Here is a 13,116-nt window from a genome sequence, read left to right as displayed (position 1 = left end):
GTAACGACTGCTTTATCTGTCTTGTTTTCATATGACATAGAACAACCAGTTTTCTACCTCCACTTAAACCCACATATGCCTAAAAGGACGAGACTCAGTGATGTGAGCTTTTGATACATACAGTGGTCCCAACATGTATTTGGACACTTGAACAATCAGAAAATATCTGCAAAGGTTATTTCCAAAAAACTATGAATAAATTGACATTTGATACATAGAAAACCACATTTAGCGACAAACAAATATGTTCAAGTAAAATAAATACTGAATGTCAATTTGTCACTTTAGAAAGCATGAACAAACCCTTCTAAATAGCAACAAAAAAGTATTAGAACAACTTGTGATTGTTAGACTTTGATCACTGGATAAGATGCTTTGGGCACTTGTGTGAAATTAAGGGCAATTACCTTTACCCCACCCGTCCACCATAAACTACCTGGGAAATTAATAATTACAAGCAACTGCCAAAAGGCAAAGACAAACAAAGTGAGTTCAAAGAAAAGATTCATGCACATATTAATAAAATGATCAAAACAATTCAGTATAATTATGTAGATTGCATTTGAAAATGTAGCATTGAGAAGTGGAGTGCAGGCAGGGCCAGAAAGACCAGCAGCAGATTGGAACACATTGTGTGATTACAATCAAGACAAACAGCACCAAGCATCACTTTAAAGATTATTGAGAAACACTAGATACAACTCACTTCACCGATCATTCAAAGACAACTCAAAGAGGACAACTATAGGATTATGCTTTCAGTTGAGTCCAAAGTCATCATACACGGATGTGATGGTTGAAAGTTTGCAATGACTCCAACCACGGTGTACTGACTTATTAAAACATGGAGGGGGAGACATCAAAGTGTGGGGTTGTTTTTCTTACAATGGTATAACGTGTTTATTGATGGAACCTTGAAATCTGAAGTGTACAGAGGAATTTGGATGCAAACTTAAAGAAATTAGACAAAAGTTATTAAAGAGTCTGAAGTAGAATGATCCAAAGAGCAAAAGCTGCCTGTTTAAATAATGTTTTTTACCCAGGTGAAAATCAAAGTCTGAGAATGGCCCTGCCGAAGCTCCCATTGGGGCCGTGGGGGGAAAAAAATCAGGTCTTTGAAAGCTTTGCTGGCTGAAACATGGAAGAAGTTTATAACAACAGTTACAGAAACTGATTGAAAAAGTGGATTATTTTTTTTTTTTTCAAACACTGATTAACAAGCTTTTGATAACATTTTTAGAGGAAATAAATTCATCTTCAAAAATTTGGATGTTTGGGAACAGGTTGACCTGGCAGTCATCCCTCTTGATCATTTTTTCCGGTGGTTGACAGCAAGAGGAACTGCACTGCACTGACTTGATGAGAGACACAGAAAAACTCTTCACCTTTCTCTGTTTTTCTCGGCATCACGCTCTCTCTGTCTTTTTTCTTTCCTCCTCTCTCTGTCGCTGCCGCTGTCAGTCTCTCTTTCTCACCCCTTCATAATCTGATGCTGTTGTCATCACTCTGAGAGAGATGTGTGTGAATGTTTGAAAGGACTGCTGACATGATGCTCCTGCACGTCTTTTAGCAAGGACTTGTAACTAATGACTAATGTATCACACTAATAGGAAGAAACCCTCACAAACTGTAAACTACCCTTAGACTGATGGCAGGCAATTACCCACTAACTGCTCTTGTTTTTTCCCACCTGCCTTGTTGTCACTGTATCACAGGAAAAATACTCTACTCTGACCACACGCAGTAGTTTGGCAGCTTGCAGGTACCATAGTGTGATCAGTGGATCATCTCGTGGACTGGCAGACTAAATAAAAATGTGCTATTGGCTATCACTACACAGTCGGTACCAGTAACAGTGTGGCTTGGCTCCATTGCCTTTGGCAAAGTAATTAGTCTCAGTCTGAAGTGTTTTCCTTTCATGCGGCCCAGTGATTGGTTTTCTGGATCACAAGCCAGCAGCTGTGTGACTAATGTCTTCTTTCCTCCTACTTTCATCAACTTTGGCAATCTTGTTTAACCAGGTAGTGCCATGTGTTGCACAGAGCGCTCGTGACATCTGAGTGTTTGAAAGTGATGGATGACTCAACAGAGAATGATCTTGATTTAATGTGTGGCAAAGCTGGGCAGCCAGCCTACTGTGAGAAAGGGAACCTCCTTACAGTACAGTGAGCCACATGAGGCTGCTTTACAAAGTCTGTTCTCATTAAGATCCCATGTGATGCCTCCTGTACAAGGTATGAGTCATAAAAGGATATTAAACAGCTGCTTTGTTTATGCGACTGTGCATCAATGCAGTATGTTGAGTGTCTGGAAATATGAACCATAACACATCTGTCATTTCTGTTGCTTTTTTTTGGTTTTGGAATACCTTTGTCATTTTCTGGCCACAGGACTTTCTCCTCCTGACTTTTTTTTTCTTCAGAGCATCTCCCATGTGTGTTACTAAAGAGGAAAGCAGCTCATTGTCCTGTGCAAGGAGCCTCTCGCACAACTCTGAGACTTCCTGTTTTATTACCTTTCTCCAATGTTTGATGTATGTTATCATGTAAAATCCATTCAAGCACTTTATCTCCAGGCCCAGTCAACACTCTGCATATGTGGGTAAAATATATAACTTTCCAGAGCAGCCAAGACACAATTTCTGGAGCAAAATGTGTTTTTTGTTTCCCCGAAACTACAAAACAATCAAACAGTTTGATGAGCACATCCAAATCCTGTTCAAACAGCTGGAGATTCTGACTATCTTGTGCATTAATGTTTGTGCGTGTTTGTTATTCTGTATACAGTATTTGTAGGAGAGGGTCAGAGGGATAGTCAGACAGATTCTGATCCAGTGCTGAAGTAATCCTATAAGTCAGAGGTGCTCTCTAAACCACTCTGACCCCTGCGCTCCTGCGCTGCAGTGTTTACGCTGGCTCCGCTGGCATTAAACACAAGCCACATATTTTTAACATTAGGATCCTCCAGGCTCACCCTGGGCCATGTAAATAGTGAGCAGCCAGTCAGCCTGGATCAGTCAACTCAATGCCTGTTTGGACCAGCTCCATATGTGTGTGAGCGTGTGGGTGTGGGCGTGTGTGTGATTGTGTTTATTGAAGCCAAAAGATATCTCCAGTCGGTCCGTTTCTCTAAACAATAGCTGTTTCCATGACCCAAGATTACTTCACTGTTTTAGAGATGCATTGCCAAACTGACCTGAAGGCAGTATTCAAAAGGAGTATTTACATATTTAAGTAAACGCTACAATACCACAATGTAAAAGTATTTGATTGCATGTTAAACTCACATATTTTAAAGTTTGAAACAGGCACATGGTTTTGTTTTAAAAGGGTAACAACAGGGGAAAAGAACAGGATGTGAAAAGCTGAGTATGTTTAAAAAAATCTTAAACAGTAACTGTAGATATAAAACAATGGCGTGGACTAAAAAAAAAATATGTTTTCCTTCAGAGAGGAAATGGGAAAGAAGTAGGCTATAAAGTAGCATTAAGCAGAAATACAAAATATGTACAAGTTCCTCAGAACTGTTTGTACATACAACTTTGCATCACTGCCCAAACTACCATGTACATATAATGTGGTTAAAAGAACAGGGAACTCAAGGACTTAAAAACTCTTAGTTTGTTGGAAAATACCTGAGAAATGATTCAAGATGCTAAACCTCATTCTTGCAGCTGAGCTGATATTTCTAATGGGAACAGAGGCTGTGACATTTTGATACTTCTCAGCTGCTTGACAATGTGTTTTTAATGCTGCTCTATTTAGACCAAGCAAGCAAGCAACACTGACCTCTTCTGGTTGTTATTATTAGCTACTCTGGGAGGATTTCTGCACAAGTCATTTTTCTTGAAGATCCGAGCACCACAAGAGAGTAAATAAAAACTAGATCATGTTAAATTTTTGCAAAGATTATCATGAATCATCAGTTGTGATACTGATAATATCTATAATAACTTTCATACAAGAAATGCAGCAAAGTGTTTTACAGCAAGATATTTGCATACAGTGCTTCACATAAAAAATGGATAAAGGAGCATAAAAACATGTAATTTAATAATAAGAAAAATAAATTAATGGCATCCTATGTTTTTTTAATACAAAGCCAGAATGTCACGTCTCTCACAGCAAGACAGTTAGATATAACATTAAAACATTTTCAACACTAATAAACTTTGAAGAATTCCAGAACCATACCAGTAAGATGAATTTTACAGAATGTTACAGATAAGTCCAAAATACTGACACGCTAGTTTCAAGTCACCTCAGTGACCTACTGAGTGTTTGTGTGGGAGGAGGTGCATGTATTCATACACTTTGTAGCACCTAACTATGCAAACTATTCATAAAAACAGCCTGACATGCATTCCCACATGCACATGTACAGCATGTGTGTCCAGAAAGTCACTGCACATACGACTAAGTTTGTATGTGTCTGCATGTGTTAACATCCTCTATTATTGGTGCATGTCGGAGTGCTTCACGTTCAATATATAACATCTAATGAGGTGTGAAATGCCTCACATTCCAACGTATGGCAAATCTAAACTCCAAGAGTTAAACATGGTGTGTGTGTGTGTGTGTGTGTGTGTGTGTGTGTGTGTGTGTGTGTGTGTGTGTGTGTGTGTGTGTGTGTGTGTGTGTGTGTATGTGTGCATCGCATGAGATAAGGTCAGATCATGATGAATTGTGTGTGTGTGTGTGTGCGTGTGCGTGTGCGTGTGTGTGTGTGTATGTGTGTGTGCAGCTTCTCTGCTATGTTTATCATCTTGACCGATGTCACTGTCGACTTTCTACTAGCACTTTACAATTTAATGTTGTGTGTCTGTCTGAAAAGTAAAATAACTGTGCTGTATAGAGTGAGTTCCACTTAATATTTTCTTGTTCCTTTTAATAGGAAGTGGGAAACAGATTCTAAGGTGATAAGAATAAAAGCCTGGATACTGCTCTTGAGTAACAGATTTGCCTTTCAAATTACAGCAGATATATTTATTAAACTATCAGTACTCATTATACATAATATAACACTCAAGGTTTTTAGTAAAGCAGCGTTTGCACAAGTATTTAGCCTGTTTATGTGTGTGTGTGTGTGTGTGTGTGTGTGTGTGTGTGTGTGTGTGTGTGTGTGTGTGTGTGTGTGTGTGTGTGTGTGTGTGTGTGTGTGTGTGTGCAGAGTTGTAGTTCAGGGGGTCCAGAAGGCAGGCATGAGGGGCCCGGACTGCATTGGAGTCTGGCTCTAGAGTCCACAGGGGCTCCCGCTTCAACTGGACACATTCCACAGGTACATATAAACACTCACCACAGCAACACGCAAAACAAGACACACTCAGAGGGCCAAAGACTGTCCTGTGGTGGTGAAAATGGACAAAACATTTGCTACTCAGCCAGAGCAATGAGCTGACAAAAAAGATCTGTGAAAAAATACAAATTATGCTTGATTTACACCTTCCACCACGATGATATGCATACAGCACATATGCAGTATACATGTTAGGGCTGCAACTAATTATTACTTGAAAGAAAGAATGTTCTCCAAGTGAATCAAACATTTAGCTTTTAACACATACATGAACTTATACATAAACATAAATCAGAGTTAAGACCACAATTTAACAGTTTTGGCATGTGTAGCAATAAGAGTAAACTGTGAGGTCATAATGTCCATACTGTCAACTGTCTGCTTGCTAGTCACATAACTGTAAACATAAAAGTAAAAAAAAAAATCCTCACATTTGAGTATCTGGATTATCTTTCTAGAACGGGGGTTTCCCACCTGTAGCTTGCGAACTACCAGTAGCGCGCGAACCAACTCTGAATAGGCACAGGACGCTAGAGCAATACGCAGCGCTTCCCACACATAGACCTACTTAGGCAGGCCGCCCAGGTATATTGACGACCGCCAAAGTATATTTGGCGATCCATTTCATCATTTTTTTATCTATTTATTTTTTAATCTGTCTGAGAGAACGACGTTATCAATGTGATCAATTAATGAGTGGACAATCTTCCTCGGTCTTCTTCACCTGTGTCTGCTCCGCACCGTGTCAGTGCAGCACAGGTTGAACACTAATCTGGAAAGAAATGTGCATTTGTTGTTTTTACTTGATAAGTTACTAACTTATTGTCTTTCAGTCTGATAGAAGTTTCATCTGTGTACCATAATGAGATTTTATTTCTCTTCCTGGGTTTGGTCCAGGACGTGTGCCCATGAGGTCGTCACCACTGGTCCTGCTCCTCCTGATCGGCGTCCAGGCTGTACTGAACATGGGAGGTGGATTTGCCCGGCGCGCCAGGGCAGCCAACCACAAAGTAGGACAGCAGACGGCAGCCAATCACAGAGCAGGACAGCAGCAGACAGGAGCTAGGGACCACCTTTCTGAAGACCACACTTCTCTGCAGCATCATAGGACCAGCCACCACAGGACCAAGAGGCCCCATTGGGCAGCTTCACACACACAGGACAGAAGCCCTGTTGTGGGGCAGTCAACCTCAAATTCCCCCCCTGACCCCTCCATCCCAGTGGTGGACCCCAAGCTCTTCTCCAAGAGACGTTACCACTCCTCACCCCGAGTTGTCTTCAGCGAGGAGCCCCCATCGCATGATGCGCTGGAAGGTGAGGGCTATGACTTTGAAGGGATGAGGGGGGTAAGGGTAAGGCGCAGTGCAGGCTCGCACACCACGCACCGAGGAGAGTACTCAGTATGTGACAGCATGAATACCTGGGTGGGCAACCTGACACGAGCCACAGACATAGCTGGAAATGAGGTGACAGTGCTGCCCAATGTTACAATCAACAATGTGGTGAAGAAACAGTTCTTCTATGAGACCACCTGTCGATCCCCCACGCACAGGCGCTCCGGGACTGTAAATGTGGGCCAGTCCAGGGGAAAGGGTGGCAAGCAAGGCTCCAAATCAGGCAACTCGGGCTGTCTTGGCATTGACAACCGCCACTGGAACTCCTACTGCACCAACACACACATATTTGTAAGTGCCCTGACCACCTTCAAGGAACGGACAGCCTGGCGTTTCATCCGCATCAACGCCGCGTGTGTGTGTGTTCTCAGCCGGAAGTCCTGGGCAGGAAGACTTGGGCGCTGACTGAGGAGGAAGACAACGATTCCTGACCACTGAACTATGAACCAAGCACACACACTTCTCCTAAACAGCCACTGCAGCTCTATTGCCAATACTGTAATCCTTTCCCTCCACTTCCAAACATACACCCACACTGACGATTCAGTCCACACACACTTAAACACGAACGGACACAAACACACACACAGACGAACAGCTTCATCCATCCGACCCCTCGGCCCCTGACCCTACCTCAGTCAGAGAAGTCCTGGTTGTTTTAAGTTATGAGGACTGCATGTCATATTTATGGTTTATACAGTCAAATATGAAAATATATACTGTATGTGTATATATACAAAATGAATTCAAGCTTTTAATGTTGATGTTGATGTTATTGTTGTTGTGTTGTTCATGCTGTTATTTATTAAACACCTCAGTACTTGCCTGGTTTGTTGTGTCCATTTAAGATCATGTTTATGGTCACGTTTTGGCCTTAAAGCTGCCTTATTAGATCATTATTATTATTATTAATATTATTATTATTATTATTATTATTATTTAGAATTCTCATTCACCTCTGCAGTTCCTTTTAATTCTATAGGTTTGTTTTTTACATGCAGCCCATGGTTTTGGCGTTATAGCTGGCATATTTACGAGTTTTGTAAATTCTCACAATTCTAAAATGCATAATTTCCAGACACAACAGGAAGCTGTTTCTTATTCATGTATTTGTCAAAACCTTTGATAAACTTGCCATTGCCTACCTAACCATTACTAAAAAATACACAAAAGTTTTGACTGGTTGGTGAAATTTATGTTAGCATTTGGTGACAAAACAGCAACAAATTTCCTTTTTGAAGACCAAACAACACACTAGTTGTTGTTCATATTTGCTTTTTGATTATAATTATGATCATATATAATTACATTTTCTGCCACCAAGTGTTCCCAAAATAAGTTAGGGCAGGATTGAACATCACAGTCTCTGTGTTTAGGCCCTGTAAGGGATGAGAGGATGAATCTAAGGAGCAAAGAAATGGTGATGTAAAAATAGAAACAGAAAATGTCAACTTTAATGTGCATAATTATGTTTAACTTTTGTCTAATCTTTGCCTTTTAATTGTGAGATGATGTTTCATTTTACCTCTTCAGGCCCCTACAAGTAAAGGGTAAATCATTACGACACAAATTAAAATGCACTACGTTGTAAAGGGTGGGAATAGGACATTGCTCCATATAAATGCGTCACAAGCACTTCTCAAAGTGCAAAGAATATTGACAAGAATAAAACGGACAGGACCAGACCCTCAGGCAAATTGACACTGGTCAGGCCCCATCACAACTTTAAACCCCTATCCCTTAAGACTTTAATAAAAAAATAAAAATAAATTAATTTTTTTTTTTTTTTTTTTTAAAACAGCAAATCAGTACCAAAATAGATGAGACAAAACGGGCCAATGAGGACGAGCCCTTCAAGCAGAATCTGCCAAGTGTGCAGACTGACATGTTGCCGCAGGACCTTCTTCAACACCGTGACCGATGATGGTGGTGGTGGTGGTGGTGGTCAGCTGGAGGAAGTCCGGAACTTCCGGTAAGCAGAAGCTATCAACGAGCAGGTTACCTGGCTCAACCGTTTGTCGTGCCAGGTGTTTATGATTAGCATTAGGCAACGCGTCTCTAAAATACAGGAAACTATTAAAATGTCCATGATAAAACAGGGCAAAAAAAAAAGTGCAACTGGTCAACAAACTATTATTTTTTCCTTCTATTAAAGTGCTTCTGACACGTTTTCTCATTGGAAGAACGTCATTACTTGTTCACCACCACTTATCACCGTTACCAGTGAGTCAGCTGTTGGTGTTTGTGGTTTTGTTTGTTGAAAAACCTGTTAGGAGCAGGGAGGAGGACTTTTAAGAGGTTTAAGAATTTCTTCAGTACGAAGAGGTAAGAGAAATATTCATCAAATGCTGAATGATGGCACACTGCTAAAACGCTACAAATGATATTGTGCAGGGATGATGTTTGTGGTCGATCTCATTCGTGAAGTTCACTTCTCCTATTCGCAGAAATAACGCCAGAAATAAAAGTAATCGCAGCTTGAACATATTTGGTGACTGGAAAAATGGCTCGAGTCTGTCGCAACCTTAACAGCAGTGATCACTCGACCAAAAAAACAGCGTTTTCACGGCCTCGAATGGGCACGCAGTTAATTTAATTTCCACCGGATGTCACTGCCCTTTCTCACCATGAGTGCATTTTTTTTTTTTTTGATCAACCAATCACATCATTTAAAAGGATGTCACACCTAACAGCGGGGGTCACCCACACCTCCTCGCTAAGATGAGAGTTGCTGTCCTTTCCTTGCTCCGAGTTGCTCTGAGTATTCTCTGAAATCACTCATCAGTCAGCTAAGAGCTCTCTGAGAGGATTCTAAGAGTTTTTGTGACTATGGCCCCTGGTTGACCAAACTTTTACACATGCCACAATTACTAGTTCATTCTGTGTATGCGACCGTATTCAACAGGACTTAGACTCTGCTTAGACTGTACATTCAGTGACTTGTCATGCAATGTTTTTATTGTATCTCTGTCATCTTTTATAAGTCAGTGTAAAAGATCAAACATCAGGACAATATGTATGAATGTATCTTTCTTAGATTGTATTAAACATAACAAAAACCCTAAGAATGGTGCAATGGCTCAGTTTCTCAACCAGGGGGAACATGAGCAGCATTTAGCTGCAAGCTTCCTTTAATCCGCCCTCTTGGCTAAACACAAACTTATTTAAGAAGATGCTTTTAACAACAGTGATCCTCTAAAAGATAAGTAACAGTGCAGACTTTTATCATTTTATCACATTGTGTGCTTTGGTGGTACACATTACCAAGCAATTTTGCCATTTCTCACATGACAACAAATTAACTGGCACAATAAATATAAGGTCTTAAACATTGCTGAAGCTCAAGTTCCCTCAGCGATTGCCTTCTTTGCTTTGTCTGTCAGCCCTGTGCACTTCAGATCATCTCTGGTTTTACCAGGGATTTGATGCCAGGCTGAGAAATCCACATTAGATGAAGAGAACATTTTATCTCCCCCTCACACTGTAGCTCTGTTCAATATCTCTTTTGGCAAGAAAGATGCTACCCTCTTGTGGTCACTCAGAAAACTATGTTTTTTTTAGAGTTGGTGCCTATGATTAAGAGGGCTGCTACAGAGCCATCTCTCTTTCTCCCGCTCTCTTTCTTCTCAGTAAGAGTTGCACCTCTCCTCACATCATCACCTTCCCCAGATACCTCGGCTGTGCTCTCACCTGCGCTAATGCCGCTGCTTTCATAGATTACACTCGGTGCTCTTCAGCTGTGGATGTGTTGCCAGGAAATCTCATTGCAGCGAGGCTGTCTGATCAGAGGTTTTTCACCAGACCTCAGATAACCTCTCACTTTGGCAGGAGCTGTAAACAGGCGGCGCAGTCTATAAACAGGGCCCTGCTTCCTGTTGATTCTGCTGCAGTCACGGTTAAGTTATACATGGAAATAACTTGAATATAAGGAGAGAAAAATGAGGCTGAAATCACAGTCTTCAGAAAAGAGGCAGAGGATGGTTTTGCATATTAACTTTTATCATAAACTTCCCCTGTCTTTTACACTTTTCTAAAAAACAATTTTTATTTTAAGGTCATGTAGCTAAACAGGTGAAGGCAGTGAGGATGTACAGATGCTATCAAAGAGCTTTGGAAAAGGGCACTAACTTCTTATTATCTGTAAAAAGCTGCATCTGTACTGTATATGACCAAAGATAAACTATCGGTATGACCAGTAGATGGTGCTGTGCTGCCACACATACAAACCCTCATTCCCTTTTAATCTCTCCCACAATTTAGTTGTTGTGATGAGCTTTAGTGTTGTGATCACAACCTGAATAACATTATATTTTAAACAAATTAAAATAGCCCAACACTTGTACAGCGCCGCATTTTGTGTACAGCTGACAGATATAACAGTCAATCAATAATGACCTCATCAGGCCGCCCTGACCCAGACATGGGTGGAACAACAGGCAAAATAACAACTGCTGTTATCGACCCTGCCCATGCAAGAAACGAGAGGAAAAGCTTGGCCTGAACTCAAATTCTGAGTGACCACAACCAGCTTCCTAGACGGTCTGTTTAAATGTCCGACACAACATTAAATCAAAATATAGTCAAACACAACATCAACCTATCTGTATACTTAAAAAGCAGAGCCCTTGTAGACCATGCCCACTTCATGACAGAGCCATTGAATATCATGTTGAGCTATAAATGAGCTCCTCAGCTATTTGTTTTCTATTTTCAGCTATGACCTGCGCACATTTTTCTTGTTCACATGTTTGGAAGCACATAGCAACCGAGCCACCAAATGCCAACAACAACCAACAAGCTGCGACTCCATGGTCTTATCAGCCTTTTCCTCTTTTGGTCCCACTCTGGTTTGCGTCCAAAGCAAACTCTATTTGGTGTGCTCTTCTGTGGCTTCAATTTCCCTGATGAGTTTTAGAGCACCAGGTTGAAGTTTCAAATGATTTCATTTGCAATCAGTTGCATCAATACGTCATCTAAGCGTTTGGTGTAGCTCTTCTCTCCTTCTGTCTCCATCATGTCCTTCCTGTCTGACCCCGTCCTCCCTCCATCGTTTAACTTGGCAGATCACTTTCTTTCTCTGTAAGGACATTTTCGAAGCAGTGCGTGGTTGCCAGTGATAAAATGAGCTATGTTCCCCCTGCTCTCTCCATGGTTGTGCATGGAAAATATTTATGTTGATGGTGCTGGTCCGGAGTTATGCTCATATAGTCATTGATGACAGAAATCCAGCAGAGGGACTTCTCTTTCCATTTCGTTAAGAGTAGATTTCATTTGTATCATCTTTGTGCTTCGCTTATGATACGTTGCGCTTGGTTGGAAAATGCAGCGAGGAACAAGAGGGGCGTTCTGAGTTCACAGTCCTCATTTGACTTTACCTCGTACTCAAAGGTAGAAAACCCCAAGAGGGTTGTTTTGACCCAACAGTAGCAAAGGAATTAACATTAACAACCTGAACTGTATACTTAACTCAACGATGCATGCTGTGACACCATAAAAATGTATTTTGTTTATAAAGAAGCTATAACCTCTGGTGTGGTTAAAAAGACTTACATTTTCCAGGGACTTAACTGTTCAAACAGGTTTTTATTACAACTTTAACCATGTAATATATTATTTAAGTTGAATGTGAAGGAAAGTGGATGATGAACTTGTATGAACTTAAGATTTTTAACGCGTCCCTCCACGGCTAGTTTTACTCTTTTTTTTCAAATTCAGCCACTTATTTCCTAGATTTTTATTTTTGAACATTTCTTTCTTTCTTTCTTTCTTTTAGAGGCTTACTGTATATTGTTGTAAAGGAATCTGGTTTAAATGTACATGAAAGGTTGTTCAGCTGTTGCAGATAGGAAATGCCTCCACAGCATCATGTTTTCAGTGTAATAGGAAATGGAGTAAATCCTGTTATCTAATAATGTGATTACAAACCAAAATGGGTCTTTTTAAACCTCTAACATAGAAGCCAGACGTCCCCTTGTTTACTCGCTGATTCCCATACTTCATGTGTGCATGATGGCATTTATATGTTGTCTCATCATAGACCTGAGCAATATAGTCAACTTTTTATTTCACTAAAACTACCATAAGCTAGAGGAATCACATTTTAGCATACAGTACAAGAAAACAATACAAACATCACTAATGAGTCGGTTATGAAACACATTTTTTTCAGAGTATTACCTGTCGATATGCTTCTTTTCTAAAAGGTTAGTTGTATTTGTAATCATTTTTTCTGATTTTACAATTTGAAGACCCCTTTCACTCAAGCATGGAGCTTTTGGATGTTAATCTTTACTGTAAACAGTGATGGATAGTCAGATATTGACAATAAAAGCCTCTTCTTTACACTCATCTGCAAAAGGTGGAAAGTTTGTCTTTGTGTTCACCTAAAATCTGAGTTTACAGGGTCTATCCATGAGCATGAGACTTG

General features: G+C 40.5%; 1 protein-coding gene across 1 annotated transcript; it reads left to right on the top strand.

Moving 5' to 3' along the window:
• Nucleotides 1–5,199: 5,199 nt before the first annotated feature.
• Nucleotides 5,200–7,428, top strand: ngfa (nerve growth factor a (beta polypeptide)). The gene is made up of 2 exons (XM_069689134.1): nt 5,200–5,277; nt 6,193–7,428. Exon 2 carries the CDS (start codon nt 6,204–6,206, stop codon nt 7,092–7,094), a length of 891 nt encoding a protein of 296 aa, XP_069545235.1. The 5' UTR covers nt 5,200–5,277; nt 6,193–6,203; the 3' UTR covers nt 7,095–7,428.
• Nucleotides 7,429–13,116: the final 5,688 nt, after the last annotated feature.

The sequence above is a fragment of the Brachyistius frenatus genome, unplaced genomic scaffold, assembly GCF_029030835.1.
Source record: "Brachyistius frenatus isolate BFR_SWC_R1_liver_20210118 unplaced genomic scaffold, ASM2903083v1 Contig_6, whole genome shotgun sequence".
NCBI lineage: Eukaryota > Metazoa > Chordata > Actinopteri > Embiotocidae > Brachyistius > Brachyistius frenatus.
This window is presented reverse-complemented; position numbering and strand designations above follow the sequence as displayed.

Coding starts and splice junctions, on each gene's coding strand:
- ngfa (XM_069689134.1), top strand. CDS start 6,204: ATGAGGTCGTCACCACTGGTCCTGCTCCTCCTGATCGGCGTCCAGGCT.